The sequence below is a fragment of the Brachionichthys hirsutus genome, chromosome 11 (assembly GCF_040956055.1).
Source record: "Brachionichthys hirsutus isolate HB-005 chromosome 11, CSIRO-AGI_Bhir_v1, whole genome shotgun sequence".
Taxonomy (NCBI): domain Eukaryota; kingdom Metazoa; phylum Chordata; class Actinopteri; order Lophiiformes; family Brachionichthyidae; genus Brachionichthys; species Brachionichthys hirsutus.
In genome coordinates, this window is record NC_090907.1 from 7,349,711 (window position 1) to 7,369,324 (window position 19,614).

The 19,614-nt window shown below is 42.3% G+C and overlaps 2 protein-coding genes across 2 annotated transcripts in view; both read right to left on the reverse strand.

Moving 5' to 3' along the window:
- rpa1 (replication protein A1) overlaps positions 1-14,748 on the reverse strand; it is a 26,793-nt gene extending 12,045 nt beyond the window's left edge. Inside the window, exons 1-16 of the mRNA XM_068745279.1 lie at positions 14,641-14,748; positions 14,335-14,382; positions 14,090-14,168; positions 13,639-13,747; positions 13,459-13,547; positions 13,291-13,365; positions 12,221-12,338; positions 11,640-11,742; positions 11,444-11,512; positions 10,938-11,130; positions 8,499-8,635; positions 7,614-7,762; positions 5,043-5,172; positions 2,243-2,419; positions 1,149-1,256; positions 781-867 (exon numbers count right to left, since the gene is read on the reverse strand). Of these exons, the coding sequence (XP_068601380.1) occupies positions 781-867; positions 1,149-1,256; positions 2,243-2,419; positions 5,043-5,172; positions 7,614-7,762; positions 8,499-8,635; positions 10,938-11,130; positions 11,444-11,512; positions 11,640-11,742; positions 12,221-12,338; positions 13,291-13,365; positions 13,459-13,547; positions 13,639-13,747; positions 14,090-14,168; positions 14,335-14,382; positions 14,641-14,670 (1,701 nt within the window). The 5' untranslated portion in view covers positions 14,671-14,748. The remainder of the gene's footprint in view (positions 1-780; positions 868-1,148; positions 1,257-2,242; positions 2,420-5,042; positions 5,173-7,613; positions 7,763-8,498; positions 8,636-10,937; positions 11,131-11,443; positions 11,513-11,639; positions 11,743-12,220; positions 12,339-13,290; positions 13,366-13,458; positions 13,548-13,638; positions 13,748-14,089; positions 14,169-14,334; positions 14,383-14,640) is intronic.
- An 898-nt stretch (positions 14,749-15,646) lies between these two features.
- On the reverse strand, positions 15,647-18,379 carry serpinf2b (serpin peptidase inhibitor, clade F (alpha-2 antiplasmin, pigment epithelium derived factor), member 2b). Its single transcript, XM_068745681.1, has 8 exons — positions 18,326-18,379; positions 18,168-18,242; positions 17,753-18,038; positions 17,455-17,598; positions 17,090-17,278; positions 16,812-16,954; positions 16,466-16,670; positions 15,647-16,372 (listed from the first exon to the last, which is right to left on the reverse strand). The coding sequence occupies exons 1-8, from the start codon at positions 18,377-18,379 to the stop codon at positions 16,020-16,022; spliced, it is 1,449 nt and encodes a 482-aa protein (XP_068601782.1). The 3' UTR covers positions 15,647-16,019.
- Between the last annotated feature and the right edge of the window lie 1,235 nt (positions 18,380-19,614).

Here is a 19,614-nt window from a genome sequence, read left to right on the forward strand (position 1 = left end):
AAATGACAGTTACTAATACTGTATATGTTCACACAAGTCAACCGTTCCCTCGTTGGGCATCACCAGGGTGAGATTTAAATGTCTTTAATGGCACATTGGACTCTTTGATCCTCCTCGCGTGACTGTCGAAGATCCACAAAGGTTGACCTGATCCATCCCATATAAAGCTCTGCATTGTGCGCAGGACAACAATGTGAGCGCACGGCACAATGGATGGCTTGTAACGGCGAGAAGCAGAAGATAAACTGGGAGAGGAGTTGCAGGTGTCTCTGCTGAACCAACATGGGGTGCGGAGGACGATGCATGCTCCAAGCGGTGCCATCGGCAGTTTGGACGCCTTGATGAATGTGACGGCCACAGTGGCCTCTTCTGTGTGTCGAAGGCGGATACCGCCTCTGGCCCAGTGCCAGACTTCCTGCTCGGAGTCCCAGCCCAATCAATTCTTTTATGTGCTTCCCTCACAACAAACCTCTATCTGTGGCGCCTACAGGAAACTAATCTGTGTGTGCATCCTTCTCAAAGACACTGAAATGAACATTCTTGGACAAACAATCCAGAGTTGCTTTTTTAGAGATGTTTTCATCCGTCAAAACGAAAGCAGAGTAGCGTTGTTACGGAATGAGAAAACTATCAGAGCCCATTTACGTGCCGTGCATTTTCATCTTGCAAAGGTGGTGGGTGCAGCGCTGGATCAGGCTGGACCATCGTTTTCCTCTCAACAAAAAACCATGTATGACTTCCATATTTCAGGAGCCCGTGTATTGTTACGGCTTTACTTACATTATATGTTTCCAGCTTTACTCTGCTCCGGAAGACGTACGTTTTGAAGTTGGCTTGTTGGAAGACCTCATCAAAAGCAGCTTCGTTCTGAAAGTGAAAAACGTTTTACTGGCTCAAAAGCATAGCTATTTAAGTAAATGTTTCTCCATAGCTTCAAGTGACAAATACAAATCTGCATTGAAAATTACTCATTTGACTTGACAAGTAATTCCACATTTAAAAGAAGGAAGCACAGCGGGTGACTTAAACACAGATTTCTCTGCGCGGGAGTGCATGTGTGGGTGTGCATGGTTGGCGGTGACAAATTGTGAGGTTTAGCAGACGCCATTTCCTGGGGCCAGCATTATATTCAGAAAGGGAGGTCTCACCGAGTCCTTAAGCTGCCCCATATAAGCCGCGTTCTGGCCCAGGATGGCCTCTGCACTCTCCTGGAAGCAAGTCACCCACTGGTTGTCCCCGTAATCTGCAACGTTGGCCTGCGGATGATATACACATCAAAAAAACAAGGGTAAATAAGAAAACACAAGTAGATACTAATGTACTGTTGTTTACATGCTAGACACATTTTGTGAGCATGTGGCTTATGGCATTTTAATTCAACTCCCCTTTTTACTCTTAAGATTTCATTCTCTAATTAGCCATCATCCCGTTAGCCATCCTGGCAAACCAAACAGCGTCACAACACATTTGTGATGAATCCAGCAGAAGCAAATTCACAGCTTAAAGTACAGTTTAAAAACAACAACATGCTGACTGGTAAGTGCTGCAAAACAAAGGTTTAACATGTCTGGCTGAAAACGCTCCGTTTCTCAGTCCTCGCGTTCTGAATGTAGATTCGTTTTGTGATGTTTGTCAATGAGCTGCGGTGCTCATTTCCTCCCTGCATTTCTTTTGTAACAATACTATCGTATATACTTTAACATTGTGTATAAATAAATAAATAGCGTTTAAGTACCTTTTGTCCATTTAGACGTTCTGACATGTGATCCATGTTCCGAGGTCACAAACCAAATTGTATTTTAATAACCTAACCCAGACATTTTGCTGCAACACCAGACATAAAAATATATTTTTTATATTAAACCTAACTTGAAAATTAATCAGTTAAATAAACCTAACACAACTCAACAAATGACAAAATAGTGTCACATACAGGATAAACGTTTTCAATAAAGCTATCTGCTCTCCTAAAATCTTTGCGTCCTCCCATAGAATGCCCTCCCTGGCAGAAAACCCTGAAGACTCAGCTCCCCTCCTCATCACCTTCTATGTCACGAGTCAACTCGAGTCTGGACTCTTCTCTAAATTTGTATTCAACACAATGTATAGAAATGAATCTCATTTTAAACGCAGTCACAAAGTCAGGAGAACTTCCGTGAAGGGAATTAAGGACTAGGGGAAGCGTTCAGGAATCACACTGTGTGTCTGCAGGTGTTGAGGAGAAACCAGGAATGCCACTTACAGAGAGGATTAGGCGGTACTTGAAGCTGGGGAACTCTTTGTCACACTTCTCGCAGCGGAACATGCCATTCTGCTGGTCCACCACTTTTTTGTTGCACTCCTGGCTCGGGCAGGCCTGGTAAAGGCAGTTCTCCTTGCGCAGGTAGACGATGGTAGCCATGCAGGTGTAGTAGTCCGCCTAAATGGGAAGAGAAAGTAACTCATTAACAGGTCCTCACTCACAACCTTTGTTCATGTTAAACATGTCGACGGCTTGGTAGCAGAAATAAAAACCGTATGGCATTAATATGAGGATTTAAAGCATGTGGCTCTGCATGCCAAAAATCTGATGATAAATAAATTACAGGATCCTCACGGCTGCAGCGCAAACGCAAACAGGCGAGGGAGCTGCAGCTTTTGTGTGGAATCTTCAGACCGCAGCCGCATATAAACAGCCTCCGGGAAACATTCCTAGTCAGAGCAGAAACCACCCGAGCAAGTGACGGGAATTTCACATTGAATGGAAATATACACACAAAAAAACAACAATGAATGTGTTGTAATGAGATCAGGGTTTCTGCCAGTGGACTCCAAACCCAACCGCCCCAAGCATCTGCCATTTTGGGAAAATCTTAAATGCAAGTTAACGTGGCCCGGCAAACAGCTCAGAATTAATGAGGTTACCTGGCAACAGGTTAGGAACATGACTGGGTATATAAAGAGCATCCAGAGGGGCTGAGTCTTACTTAAGAAAAGATGTTGAGGGCTTCGCCGATGTGACCAGAAATAGTGGAATGTAGTAAAAATAGGGTTTCCCCATAAGATAGACCAGTCGGTCTTCTCTGACGCCCAACTGGTTGCCTGGCTCGAACAGCCGACCGCTCGGTCCAAAGCCTCTGCACACTTTCATCAAGACAAAAAGGAGCCGATTGAGGGTCTGAGCCCCGAAACCGCCGGCTTGAAGCCAAACTACCCCAAAAAAAGCATCAAGCAGTGAGTGTCAGATAAATGCAGGAACATGAACTGAGAGCCACAGAGATCTGACATCAGGGTTTCGCCTCCTGAATACATCTTTGGAAGGCTCGATCACACTAACAGACGTCAGCTGGTCGTTATTATTCACGTTCATTGACAACCATCTTTTTTTTTTTTTAAACTTACTTGCAGAATGCTGATGTTTCTAAAGGATGAAGGAAATGGATCCCCTCCTAAATAGAATGACAATCACTTTTCCAGTCTCCTCTCTGACCATTGCTCCTGCATGTGAAGGTCATTCCACCCAAATTAATTTCCAAAAACGGGACAATTGATGTTTCGTACCTCTGCGTCTGCATAGAAAGCTCTGAATAATGTGATAAATGATAGAAACAAAATGAGAAAAAAAATTCCAGTTCAGACATTACCCCCCCCACCCCCTAAAAAACCCCAGACATCAGCTTTTCCAAGAGGTCCAATTAATCGCCTCCTCAATTAGTGTGCAAGTGAGCAGACAGCCAAAATGGGACGAGGACAGGAGAACTTGTTTCTCACCTCAAGCCCCAAATAAATTCAGTGCCAAGCAAACAAGAGGAGGGCGGCCGCTTCATGTCAAAGGAAGACACGGGACGTGTTACGTGGACATTTGAGATCGTGACACAAAGAGTCTGTGACAGGGACAATTAATTGTGACACACTTTTGTTAGGGGGTTGTTGAGAGGCCTGACCCTCATGCCCCCATCGCTATGATGTCTCAGAGGGGTTGACGACAGCCGGAGCCCAAGCCCCGTATGAGTCTCATCACATGGCACAATGATAAGGACCAAGAGTCTCCGTTGCCCTGGGTCAACAATCTGCTCCCACAGCGGGGGGGTGAAGCCTGAAGAAGCGACAGGACCGGCAACAGTCGCAGCGACGCTTCAAGCAGTCGACGCCCACAGACAGAAGGACGTATATTGATGTGTGTTTTTAACTGATTTTTAAATCTGTAAATGGGGATTTCAATGTTAAAATGTAAGGTTTTTTTCCTGACCTCATTCTGGATACGATCCAGATGACATTCGGTGGCGAGATGGAGGACCCCACCCTACATGACTGTCAAATTCTATAAACATCGGCCAATAAACAACTGCGATATTGAGGAACACATTTTGAAGCTCCATTGATTGCAATGTTAACAAAAATTTCAAAGTGATCCATAATCCAGGATCTGTTGGGGAACATCACCAGAATTTAATCATCTGTTCCTGGTAACATTCCGAACCTGAAATTTTCATCAAGATCCATCCAGAGCTTTTTGAGTAACAGACAGACAAACCAACGGCAGTGATTAGGAGGTAATAATTATTCATTCATTGTTTAATTTGAAGTTACATTACCCAGCCCTATATATAATCACATTATCCATTTTATAACCAACTATCCATCCATACACTGATCCTCATTTGACATGTATAAATATCTATGCAAGAAAAAGAAAGAACCGAATCCTACTCCTCTTCACTTACCGGAGGGTCAGTTAACCCATTCCAGAGAATCTTTGTATTCTTGATCACTGATACCATAAAGGAGACTTTCACCGTGAACACGTGGAGATTAATGATCAGGAGCCTTTATGGTATCCACATTTCAGCTCATAACAGGTGAAGCAGTGATAGGTGTGTTAGAATAAATATTTATCCCCTCTACGAAAACCTTGAGCCTAAAATGATAAGATTTACACCACAGAGGGATTTCTCAGTGCTGCATGCACAAATGCAATTAGACTTTAAGCGTTTGTACATTTGGGATTCAACACCAGTCTTTCCGTTTGTACATTATGTAAATGATGTATACCACACGCGTACCTTCTCTCCGTGGCCCAGGTGCTCATTCTTAACATCAGACAGAGTCTTCCAGTTGGTGTTTCCTCCCCCGCTGGTACTTTTGATGTCTGTCAGAAGCTGCCCTTCCATGGCATGACCGTCCCTGTCAAACCTGTGTGAAGCAACACACCAGTCACTGCTCAGTTCTGCTGCCCCCCCCCCCGTCACATCTCTGCACCCAAAAGCAACTGCCCCGTGGTAGTTTGACCCGCATAATTTGACTGCTTGACAATGAAAGCGTACCTTGAGAATTTGACAAAGCTTTCACATTTAAGCTCAAATGTGGAATTAGTTGCAAACCTGCAGCAGCATCATCAATTTTGACTGCCTAGACGCAATATGATGCTCCCCACATGGCCGTCAAAAGACAGTAGGCAGGCTCTCTGGCAGCTGGCTTCAAACACATTGTTCCAGGCTGGGCATCAACTTCTGTTTGCTGAAGTAAAGATGGTTCAGATGAGGGCCGTTCAAAATCAATCCACCCGCAGAGGGACCGAGGAGTTGGTCCAGGCTATTACAGGGATATCAGATACCCATTTTCACCCCCACGGTCCAAGTAATTCCAGGAGACCAATACGATGAAGTGCGGCAAAGGCAGTGACGAATGAGAATAATGGGTTGAGGTGAAATACAAATTGGGGCTAGAAAAATGATGGTTTTAAATGGTCAGAAAAATCAATATAGCTTATAATCTCTTGGCCACGGGGCAGAGTGTTCACACAATGGGGAGGTCAGGTTGTAAAGCACGCCTCGTTCCCGGAGGCACAACTAATTGAAAATATCCCCATTAACAGTTCAGGCTGTGGCCAGGGAAGCACACAGGCTGCCAAATTCCCACTCCTCCTGACAAATGTGAGAAACTCTTCATGGTGGCACCAGATTCCTCATTAGTGATCCTGTACTGCTTTGCTTTAATTGTGTCGGCACCAAGCTGGACGCTGACTGAAAGATATTCAGACCTATCGAGTGAATTTACTGGCAGGGCTCAACGACGCTCATTAACAGAAGTCCTACAGGAGTTATGATTAATGGTCAACGCACAAATATCTTTTTCTGATCGTCATATATTTCACCAAAAATTCCCTATCTGAAGGGAGCATGTTTGCAGCAACCTGGGCAAGAACCACGGTTCCCCCCCCACAGCGTTCCTTGTTGTGTATCCCACTTTGAAATAAAATTAAGTTATTAATTAAGTTATTAATAGTCTGCAGGACTGCAGGCTACGGAAGCTTAATTGTTACATGTCTCGACATCCGATTTGACAGCTACCCCAAAAGCTGTGTAAAATGCTCAACAAGACGCCACCTTGACGGGATCCAGTTGCCTAGTCGCCGTTTTAATCATTGCAAAAGGAAGGAGCACGGGAATCTGAACTGGCATGGTGGTAGACAGCGATCCAGATGAAAGAGACAAAAGAATCTGGCAGGAAATGTGCAACAGCCATCTGAATTCAGGCAGATCCAAGAGCACAGAGCAGTTCAACTTCACCGAAACAAAAAACCATCTACAAGAATACCAAGGCGACCGGAGGCTGGCCACGCATGTCACCACACACGGAGATACTAGACTGGAAAATAAGGGTTTAATCCCGCAGAGCAAAACAGGCCCCGTTTGTGGGGTTAAACAAATGAAAGGCTTTGGGTGAGATCAATGGGCTCTCATATTGACATCTGCTTCTATGTCAGAGGGGGGGGGGGGGGGGGCAGCCTGTTTAAAAAGGATCCATAAGGTCCGATCAATTAGGGTGCCACAGAGGTGAAGGGAGGCCGAGCATCAATTCGTCTTTGGTCAATATGACCACTGCGTCATCTATCAATCGTGTACCCACCTGCTTCACGACAGAGCTTAATAATAAGCCTGAACAACACAAAGACCTGATGACCTTTATTCAAGAACAAAGCTCTAATCAAGGTCACCAGTAAAACACAGAAGTCAGATTACAGAGGACAAAAAGGCTGACCCTCCAACTCTCCGAATGTAACAAAGCACATTACGTATCGTTAACGCCTCTGATGGAAAGAGGCTCATAACCAGATAATCCTGAATTCAAGTGGACCCCCCCCCCCCACACACACACGAGAAATGAATGAAAATTGCTGCAATCAAAGTAATCACACGGAAATTAGTCTGGATTTCATTTAATCTGGAGATGATTAGAGGAGTAAAAAATGCATTTCCACAGATCTGAGTATGGTTCCCACTTATGTGTAACGGCTCCCCCACATTGTGCTAATGGTGGAAGACTAATCGTGATGAGAATCTGAGCACGCTCTCCTGAAACTTTGGAAATAGAAACTTGCAAATTAGATATTTTCAGTTCTTCAATGTTCATTCAAATATCTGCACCCCAGACAGAGGTTAGCTTCTAGCTTGAGGCCGTGGCAAAATAAATTGGCATTAAGATAAGAACATGGTAATAACAAAGTTTTTGGGTGTCAAAACTAAACCATATTTTAGAAACACCCAGACGTATTTACCCCCCACAAAGTATTGGATTTGCACAGCAAGTACACTATTTTGCAATCACAATCCAACATCCTGTGGCTCACTCACCAGGCTCTGAGCTGATGTGCCTCAGGGATGTCGGGGTTGATCATCAGGGTGCTGCTGAAGGATGCGGAGAGAGATCGGCCTCCGAAGTCTGAGAGCTTAGCCGCTTTAATGGCCACAATGGGCTGACCGGCGCCATCAAACTGCTCAGCCTATGACACAAGGGAGGGATGGAGAGGAAATGATTGAAACACTGCCGTTATACGTTTGGATTTAATGCATTCTTTGTTTTCATTCACTGTATTTAGCTTAAAAGTTCACTTTATGTTAATAATCTGACAAAGAACAAAACAATTAAACAGAAGGGAGGCAAAATTAGAAGACCCAGAGATGAAAGGCCAACGCTTGATTTAATGCTATTATTCATTATAACCTATGCAGCACATTTTGGGTACTTCTGCGAGTCCCTACAGAAATAAATCTACTTCAGGAGGACAGTTACCGCGTCACACGGCGACTGGGAATTCAATGAAACCATTAAAAACACAAATGTCTTTGATTCTCAACTCGAACCAGACGAGAAACTCTTCTAATTCAAACACTCTCCAACTGAAAATAATTATATTTGTGTAAGCTTTTTATATATATATATATATACATACTCGTGTCATAGTGAATGTGTGATGCAACTTTAGCTTCACAGCACTGTACACCTAGGAAATTGTCATCTACCTACAAATAAATAAAAACCTTAAAGGTGAAGTTTCCTGCACTGAAAAGCAGTTTATCGCAGGCAATGATCAACCTCTGAAAAGTCAACTGTTCTGCAAAGAAAGCTTCCCCATTGCAATATGTATATTCTGGTATTGACTTCTGCCACCGATGTAAAACGCTCCAGACACGAAACCCCCAGCCCACTCTATTATTCATCTGATGAACTATACTCACATCCTCTCCCCACAGTGTGACAGTCACCAGCTTTCCACTCATGTCGATCAGATTGAGTGTCCGTTTGGAAACTTCACGGTTGTTCTTTGTGGTGAGGCGGGTCACTTCGTCCACACTCTTACAAACTCCAATCACATCTGCAAAGAATGAATGTGAAATAGTCAGGACCTCCGGTGCACTTCAATGCTAGAAAATGGTACATTTTCAAAAATAATAAATTCTAAAAATCCTCTAAATCCAAACCTTTCATGTACAAACAGCCGTGTACATAAATAATGAAATGCGTTTGGCTTTAATGGCTACAGGTCACCATGTTCAAAGAATCAATTTAAAACCAGGCGTAAGGTCACTGGTCCGTGTGAACTCGCATCCATGCAGGACAGTCCGAGAAAGGGGATTACTCGTTTCCTCCAATGCCTTTCAATCACACTTGTTGACCGACAGAGATAAATACTTATCACTTATCTGTAAATGTGTGTGAGGGGCATCGCCAACGTTACATGTAATCTGCTGCAAGAGACGGAGATCCAACGAGTCAGCCCTGCTTCCTGCTCAGGTCCGAATAGCTTGACGCCCACAAACACAGGCCCGTGGTTTTCAACTCATCAGAAGAACTCTGTTTACTTCGTATTTATACTGAACAAAATATATACTGCCAAGTTTTGCAGCCAAATGTTTTGGGTATACTACTCTGAAAGAAAATGTATGTCATGCCTGGAGTTTTCACTCTTCCTGGCTGCTTTGGTAAAGATGAAAAAAAATAAAAAAACATTAATATTGTACAGGCAAAGGTGCATTGCTTATAAATAAAGTGCACTTAATTACCTTTAAATTTGCATGGTAAGTAAGTCCCTTTCAATCGATGAAATCATATCATCCTCAAAGGAGAACGAAGTCCCGTAGTTTCCAGAGTATAAGTCGCATTAGTCAGTTAATGCTTCATGAAGAAAATAACATAACAATTAGCACTTTTTTGGTAAATTTATATTGCAGAAAAAGCAAAAACGAAACACTGACAGCTACAGGTAGTAAGCTACGTGTAGCATTCACAGTGATCGAAAACGCAGTCGGCTTCCTGCGTATGCTACCAGTAGCATTGATGATTATGGCTGAATTAAGTTCGGAATACTGTCCGCCATCGGCGTACTGGCAAACAGGTCTGTGTGTGCATGAAGCGCAAAATGACCGAATCATTTAGTGAGCGTGTTTGATTGGTCCACTGTGACCTGTGTGATCATTTCATTGGTCTGACGTGAAGAGGCTAAATGTATTGGCTACATTCTTAGCCCGTAAAAAATCCATAAATTAGCCGCATCGTTGTAAAACCTGCAGGGTTCAAAGCGTGTGGAAAAAAGTCGAAGCTTATAGACCGGAAAATTCTGTTTAAATTCTGTTTAAGGCAGGTGTTCATCAACATGCAGCGAGTGCTCCCAGAATTCAAAGGGAAACTCCTCTCTGCTCTCTTAATGGCATATACACTGCCAAATCTCCACATCTGTATCGTCTCGTGGTGACCATTTGGACCAGAAGGGGCTTCTGAATGAACAAGGAGCTTTTGAGCCGACCACGTTCCCTGTTCAAGAAGCCTTTTGATAACAAAAGATTCATAATGGCCATCTACATTTCTATCCTGTCATTTCAAACGGCTTTGCTGTCCAGATAGAAGCATCTGATGTTCTGGGTTTGATCCAAAGGTCGCGAGCCGGTGACCCCTGATTTGCTGAATTAACTTTCAACACTGCCGAGTAAAGAGATATTGTATTGTACTCTCATAAACTCTGCCATAGGGTCCAAAGCCAATCTGAACTACAGACTATTATTAATACTACATTTATCGCTCTGCTTATATACATCAAATACCCACACATCCCAGATCAGCGTCTCCACTGCCCGCATCAGACTGTCCTCTGCTTCGGATAGCTTAGTACTTTGAACTATTCTCAGCCTCCGTTAGTCGGTTGTGTTTTCTTGGTAATGCACACTGAGTTAGGTTTATGTTCACAAAGCGCAAGCCTTTCATAATAAGTTAACTTACATTCAATAATAAGAGTCACATTTTTTTTGCTCATCATTAAAGAACTCTGCATTTTTTTAGGCCATAGAAAACCGCAGCTCAATATCATCATCGAGGCGACATCGAAGCGCCCGCGATTGCTTGCAAAAATAAAGAGGCCATCCTGAAAAACAAGCCGATAATCGATGGATCACTCTGGATGACGCGTCACAGGAACACAGCGAGACTCAAGCGCGACCGTGAAACTCTTTACAAGGCCCCATTTTGAGTAATAGACACGAGAGTGTGTGTGTGTGTGTGGTAGGGCACGGCAGGCTTCCCCATGCTGAATGTTTAAGGCACCAATTCATTGTTTGTTCAAGTTGGTTACCAACTTAAGATTTTGTTTAGGAAGCTGGGAGGAATGAAATGATCAGCGACGTTACCTAAAATGGCGTCTTTGTCTCTGTTCTCCAGGTCGCCTATAGCGATGAAGTCGCACTGCACCATGGGAACGTCGCAGGCGTCTTCACAGGGGATGACGGAGGACTCTCCGTTGAATGTCATCTCGTAGTCATTCTTCACCGATGTGAACTGCTTGTTGGCAATCTTTAAGGAGCACCTTGAGATATAGTAGACCTGACCAACACACAGATGGATGAACCATGTGTTAATCAGAGATCAGCGGAACATTTCATCCGAATGAACGGTGCAAACAAGATACGACTTCAGACAGTCGGAGGGATCAACAAAGGCTGGCAGATGATCATAAGCCGCTTATTGTGCGGGCGCAGGGTAGCCAGATGACTCATTCAGAGTCTCTGTGGTTTTAACTCACAAAGTGCTGGCAGCTGTTGGCAGAACAGTTTTCAGCCAAATCTGACTTAAACAGGACAGTGAGAGAAGGTTTTGGCAGATAATCAGTACATACTGAATCTTAATCTGGTCTCACCTTGCCAACTTCAATAAGACTGTGGAACTTATCCACCTCTTGGTTGAAACCAGTCACTCGTATTTCTCCCTGTAATGACAGGAAAATCAGGTAAACAGCTAAGTAGGACAGAGATAGGACAAGATTTCCAGCCACTGATATTTGATTGTTGACTTCCAGAAAAAAAAGAGAAAGCATTTATGGAAGGAATACTCACGCTCTCATCCACAATCTCCATAGAGAACAGTTTGCCATTACCACGAGAGTTGTTCCATGTGCGGACGCTCGACTTGTTGGAAACACGAGCGCGGATGGTCCACCTACAGGTCAGAGGCACGGCTGTGATTATTCATATCATTACTTTCAGAGAAGCAAACAGGCCAATGATGCAAGCCGACAAAGCTGCATTTGTTCTTTAACTCCAACTCGGCAATTAAATAATTGGCTCTGGAGCAACACTTTGGATGAACTCGACATAGCAAGACAAGACTGAACACTTTTACAGATAGTTGTCGACTTACGACCTATGCGACTGTTCGACTTTATGACCGCACTCGTCTGTTGTTTTTTGTTCGTTTCTGATCTGTTTTTACAACATACCAGAAAGCGAGCGAGCGAATCGAGTGTGAGAGTTTCTGCGGTCTCACCCACGATGTCGACCAAGATGAAATTGTCTCTTTCTACTTGGGATCATGACGCAGCATAATATACTCAGGTTAATTTGAAATGGGACAATTTACGACCAATCCCTGTATAGCTTTTGGCATACTGTTAATCACCAGTGGGAAAAATACTCACTTCGACTGGTAGGGGTTGAGGCTGGCGATAGGTACAACCTTGGATACGCCTCCCGGGGTACTGGGAAGAGCAGACGGGGCCTTCTTCCCAAAGTCTTTAGTGGAACCTCTGTTCGCTGCTGAAGGAATTAGGAAAGAAATTAATTAACCATGAAAAGCAGCGACGGAAAGAATCTGAGAGTGAGGCAAATGCATTATTCATCAGAGCCAAGCTACAAAAACCCAATTTTCTTTGGATTACAACTGCTTGATCATTGTAATTATCTCACTTTATGAGGGACATTTCTTCACAGAAAAACCTATTAGCCTAAAGTAAGTTCACCATCGAGTTGAGCAGCAGGAGAGATTCAAAAAACCAAAAATCTTCCCAAATGAAGTTGTTGAAGAGAAGCAAAATTTTGTCAAGGATGATTGACATTTCATGAAATCAAGGTAGTGTGAAATTATATAACAAACTGGAGCTGCTCCGCCTGAGGAGAGCAGAGCTGCCTCACGGGTTTTCCATTTGAACAAGTGCTGCATATTTGATTTGTGTGTGTCTCACACGGAGGATTTAGAGTTCAAAGTGTCCACTTAAGTCCTCCGACTTCGCCAACCACCGCACTTCTGGTAATTAAGCCTCCAGATCAAGAAGCACATACAGAGAAATGAACAATGGCTGTGCCGATAAGAAGGATGCCTGCCACAACGGCAATCCCCACAAAGCAGATTGAAGGAAATAATACCTGCTCTGACCCAAGATGGAAAAGCAAATCCCTTCTGACCAAGACATTTGCTCTGGTACAATCCCTCTCACATCTCTCATGAAAAACAGTGTTTCCAAAAGACATCTGTTTGTTCATAGGGGGTTAATATAGATTATAGACTCTCCAGGTATCCTGTAATGCTATTTTAAACATGTGGAAACCAAAATATTATGTACTTTTGTCAACTGTGGGCCACCAAAATCTAAACAGCAATAAAGACATGCTGCCATCTGGTGGTTAACAATGGTGTAACATATATTCACCAAAGCAGACACCTTTCAATCATTTTAGTTCATGTTTAAAGAGATGAAAAATGTGGTCTCACCTTCATTTCTGTTTTGTGGATGCAGTGGATGTGCGGGTTCAGGGTTTGGTACAAACTGCGAGACTTTACTTTGTCCTGCAAGGCAGATTTAATGTCAGTCCTTCCTTTCCGACACTGCAACCATGCGTGACTGACATTCTCAATACGAAGTGTGCTTTTAAACCTTACCATCAGTGTATGGAATAGGGTCGCCTATTCTTCCTGCTACATCTCCAGCAGGCTTGATGACATCAATTTCCAAAATGATTACTACCCGTCTGTAATACAACATAAGCATGAAGGGCAGAAGTGTGAGCCGTATTCACACTGTACGGAAATATATAGAAATGATGTGAAAAACGTGCATACCGTCCATCCTTCAGTACATTGGTCACATGTCTTTTTAGCATGCAGATGCAGTTTGGTTCCAATAGGTTCTCCTCGGCCATGAAGTTCAGCTGAGTCGAGAGCATGAAAGCTGCAAAGTTAGAAAATGTTACAGAAACTCAGACTGAGGCAGCTCAGGTTCAAACAACAAATGTTTTAAAAATTAAATTACATAATTTTATTAGACTCAGTGTCTAATAAAGAAAATCCGGCTAATTACTAAAGCTGTGTGCTGCACAAGAAATTACAAGCAATCTGCAAGCGTTCCTTAAATTAGATAACATCCTTAAAAAGATATCCACAAAAAACACTGTTTACCTACTGTGACTGGCAAAAATGCAAAATATTTGCCCAACACTAATATAATATCATGACATGTAAATATCAGTCGCATATAGAACGTCATCAGTTCTGCGACACGTGACGCACTTACAGGACAGGGAGTGGCGTCCATCGCTCATCATCACACGGAAGCGAGGTGGACCGTGTCCTCCCTCAATCTTGCGAAGGTTCTTCAGGGAGGGACACGTAAAATCGTTACGCTACATACTTTACAACACAATATCACAAAATGTCTCGTTTCTACCGTTAATAAAACTGAAGCTCCGCTTCTGATATGTCGTAATTAACTACTAGCAAATAATCAATAAAGGTTAGCGAAGGCTTTCTGCAACTCACCGTCAACTGGAGCACAAGGTCGGTGTCAGCGCTACCGTTTGACAGAGCCTGTAAAAAGGAGACGGGGAATTTAGTATTGTTTGACGCGAAGTGCACTTAAACTGTTCAAAAACATCCATTATATATATATATATATTTACCTATTTCCCATGAAGCTAACATTGTCAGCTATTGCTAACGTCTAGCTCGACTGCGCTTTATCAACTAACGAGCTAGCCACGGTTGGAGTTATAAATTACAATGTCTGTCGAGCAAGGCGCGATAAGGCTTCGCGTGTGTGCAGTGCTTTCGATTAATTATCCTTACCTCTATCGCACCCTGCGTGAGCTTCGTCATGGCTGTCAGAGTGTGATTTAGCGACACAAAATCAACTTCACTCGGGCAACAGCTAGAACACCGAAACCAGGCTCCCTCGCTCTTTTACAAACGCGCGCAAAGCCGCTCGCTTTGCTCCGTTTCCGTTTCCGCTAACAGATCTGAATTCAGTTTGTTATCGTAAAGTGAGCTTTTTCTCACTGCAAAACTGACCGGAGACCAGTTGACCAATGGCGCCAAATACGTCACATCCAGGCGCTCAGTCCTAATCAATCAATCAATCAATCAATCAAATCTTTATTTGCAGACACAATGGTCCAATTAAAAAGCACACATAACATTTACAACATTTACAACGTTTACATAGTAAACACAGTAATCCTATAATAACATCAGGTACCAATGACACCAAATACCTGAGTTAAACTTCACAAATGTGAAGTTTTGGGAAATTATCTCCATAAGAAAAGACGTAAACGTGGGATAATTTAAATGAGCGGGTGGCGGCTTGTGGAATGATGCTGTTTTTTCAGTGTCACGCTAATATACATGTAATGAAAAAAAGGAATAATTGTTATTTTTTTATTTAATATCCTTTTACAGTGGAAATAATTTATTGAATCGACAAAATTGATAATTATGAAAGAACAATGCGATCATTTTTGAGCGGATAAAAAAAATGATAGCAGTCAAGACTGCTCATACCATTATTATTATTATATTACCACATTGATCGGTCAAATTTGTTCTGTTGCAGACATTGATGGGTTGGACCACCAGAACCAGTTACATAGATGCATTTATTATTCTTTTTTTAACGATATTTATGAGCAATTTCTGTGAATGTCAGCCTTATCTTTATTATTTCACCTTCTTGCTGTTTATTCTGTGAATCAGTACCTTCATATTACAATAATAGTTTTCGGTTTAAGATGACAATGAAGCTCGAAACCCTGATAGTGTTTGACTCAAATATGTTCAGTTTATTTTCCCATTAGATGACATGTTTAAAACATTAACATACATATAAAATGTGATTATGCTGTGACAGTGACCGTACATTTTGACACCTTAAGAAACTTTAAAGTACAATCTGCTTTAAGATGAAGACAGATTTTAATGAAGTTTTAAGCCATTTCTTGTACCTTACAGTAATTGTAAGAGTTGCTTGGCCTTGTCCAGTAAAGTAGAATTTGTTGGGTAATATGTTTGTTTTTGTTTTTTTACATGGGCTACTGGGCTTCAATGTGTTTATTCTAAAATAAAATAAAGGCACATTGTGATCCAGCCAAGTGATATTGTACATTTAATCTGTACATTCAGAGCTCTTAGCCGGGCTTTCCCAGAGAGACCAGTGCAGGTATTCATCCCTACTTTGGTGGGCCTCCAAATGAACCACCATAAATCTTATCTATTGGGAATCCCACTTTGTCTTTGCTTCCAAGTTCTCCTCTTTGCAAGACAGGAGCTCCAGGATTTGGGTTGTTGATGACACCCATGAAGATCGGTACTTGAGTCATATCATCCATTAAGGCAAAGACAAAGGGTTGTGTCAGGTGAAAAACAGGGTTTGATGCTCGTGAGATGACCACAGTGGTGGCCGCGGCAGCCTCTGCACCCTCCTCATTTATCTCCATGGAGGACTTATGCATCACACTGGAAACCAGCAGAGGGCCGTCTGCCATCTCAGCCAAGTTTGGTTTCGAAAACATATCTCCAAGGCCTAACACAAAGCAGACAGTACAGTATTATTTCCAAGCCTCTGTGACTATGTGTGGTGCATACCACAGCAGTGCGGAAAATAAAGAGCTCCTACCCAGTTTGATAAAAACATCCTGTAGCTCTTGAGAATACTCCAGTTTGAATTTGGGAACTTTTACTTGAACAACTCTCTCCTTTGGAAGACGATTATACAGATCTGAGAAATTCAGTTTCTTAGAAAGAGAAGACACATTCACCTGGCCAGACATTGGCATTACCACCAACAAGCTCATGAACTTCATGAACGGGAATCTTGCTACCTGCACAGGAGGAGTGGGTAGAAATAAAATGGAGTTAAAAGTTCTTTCCAAACTGCTTGACAAGAGGTAAGAGTATTTCAGAGCAACGAATAAACAAAAACACAAAGAAAACTATTAACCCAATTTCTCTTTTTTTTTTACCTGAGCCTCTAGTTCATTGTCAATAAATAAACTCAAGGGATGTTTGGCATTTTCCATCACTTCAACATCAACCATGTGTTTGTCGTCAAGGTAGAATACACCTCGAGACGTAAAGCGTGGGTCAAATCGAGCTTTCCACTCTCCTGCAGGTAACATGGAAAATGTAAACATCCAGTAAGTTGTCAAAATGAAAAACCTGCTAACATTGGAGATTTCCACAGATATTTCAAATAGGAATTGTGAAAATATTTATATTATTTGCCAACAGGACATTTTACCTTTAAAATGAACAGCGTTGATGAGCATGAGGAGCATATTGGGCGGTAAAGAAGAAAGGAATTCTGTAATCTTTCCATTGGTAGCATTAGTCACCCAGTCGTTTATCTGCTGCAAGCTCTCCAAGACTGCCGGGTCTGAGTCATATAACCTCCGAGATTCATTGACGAAGTTTTGCTTTAGCTGAAACCCTGAAGCACAAAATCAACAGACACGTCACCTGACTCCGTTTATCTTAACTCTGTCCTGTAGGTCAGTGCTACCAAGATAAATTGTTGTAAAATACAAGTTCCTGCAGAAACAAATTGTGCATCCTCAACTTTTAATATTGTGGGAAAAAATGTCCAAGTTCTTCCCGGGAACGAACCTTGGCGAAGAAAGATGCGCGTGGCGATTTGGAGGTCGTTGTTTCTGAGCTGCGTAAAGATATTATGCAGAGACTCGTGGTAGCAGGGGAGAATGTTCTCATTCAAATGATGCATCAGCAGCTCTCGTGTTTCATTTACTGCTCCTGTAAAAAATGAAGGATGCAAAAATTATGACTGCCTATGCAGGACAAATCTTTAGAGAACTGCTGACACAATTCAGCAGGTCTGTGTAGAAAACAATCTCTTATGCGTAATGTGTCAAGAAGAAATGTGAACGCTGCAACAGCATTTCCATACCTAAAGCCAATTGGGAGAGGGCTAAAGAAATGCTGAAAGGAGATATGATGACATTCGGCTGCTCTGGCGTAGTCTCCAGATTCTGGAGCAGCTGGACACCAAGTTTTTGAATGGCGGCAGCAATGACCTCCATGGACTGTGGGTTTCTCCCAAGAGACCAACACTCCTCATTTTGCTCGTCTTCTAACAGGCCTCCATTGGTGCCAACGGCTGGGATCGGTGCAGTTGTAGGTGTTTCTGTGGTATTTGTCTTTTCTGGTAGTGGGAAACTTTGGTTGTCTGCATTCTAAAAGCAAGAATAGGAGAAAATGTTAAAGCCGAAGGACACATTTTCAGACCATGAATGTGAATGTCTACACTCGACAATGACACTAAACAACAATCAGAGAATTAATTCTTCCAAGAATTTCTCAACCTCTATTGGGTTGCTGGGCATTAACGGAATGAGAGGCACCAACGGGATTGACACATTCGTTGCCTCCTCATCACTCTGTTGAGTAGAAGGACAGTGAAATATTATTCATACAGATTTAATGAAATTTAAAATAGTCTGAGAAGGGATTCGTGCTTTACAATAGCGCTCTGGCTGCAGAGACAGATCAACAGGAGTGTCAGATGAAGGTCCATGTCCTTATCGCCTAATTGTAAAAGAGAGAAATTATATTGGCCGAAGAAATGTGGAACCTGGTCTCTTTTGAAAAAAACAACAACAAAATAACTATAACTCACCTTTGAGTATATTGTTTCTTTGCTTTAATGTTTGCAGGTTTTCAAACTCTGTCACTCTATACTTGTTTGCCCTCTCAGATCATCGGGAATTATGCCTAAAACAGGAGGAACACAAACATTGCAGACATGCACCAAGGCCTCCACACAGACAATGTTTTCAGCAGATATCTGGGCCATTTTCGACCGCTGTCCCATTAGTACAATTTTATTGTTCAGTTAAACATTTTATAGGCTGTAAAACGTTTGAGGAACAGAAAATCCACTTGGCCTGCAGGAATAGTAGCGGATCGTCATTATGTATTCAAATCAATATAAAATACACAAATATGGCAGGAAAAAAAGTCATGAAGTGATAAAGCACCACGTTCCCTTTTTCAGAACTTAATCAAACAAATAAAAACCATCAGCTGAATCACCATCTGGCACATTCCACAGAGCCTTCAAATTATTTAAACATATCGTCAAAATACAACGTTCATGAAAATAGATGAGCTTACCGTTAATGTAAATTAGAAAAAAAAACGTGCTGCCTTGTCCAAAAAAAGGTGCAACAAAGTGACCACTGATGGCAGGATTCCTGTGAGTGAGGGATTGGCATTTGCTCAGCAAACAGTTAAATATCAACTTGCATTGATTTGGGGCCTGAGAGCACTATTTGTTTGTAATTGTAGCTACTGAGACTCATCCTTAGTTAAACATTGAAGACTGACACGCTCAGCTATTTCACATGTGAACCGGCAGATGATGATATCATGATGCAACGAAATATTTGACAAGACATATGACTACCAGTAATTACATTCAAAAGTGTGGCTTACCCAACTCTGTGAGGAAAACCAATGAAACGTGGTGACATCAGTTAGACACAAACACACAAACACACAAATAAACACAAACCCACATTTCCCAGAAAGCCCTGGCTTTCACAGACTGTTACGTTTGAGTGTCCTGCCAATACATACATTTCAGAAAACACACACATTGTGAGCAATATCTTGAGAAAGAAATTAAGATTTTTGTCAAATTTCTTAGCAAGAACTCTAGATTAGAGATCGCATTAAATCTGTCTGCATAAACAAGAGGGGAGTTTGTCTAATCTGAGCTCTCATGATTGAGCCGAGATCAGAAGGCAG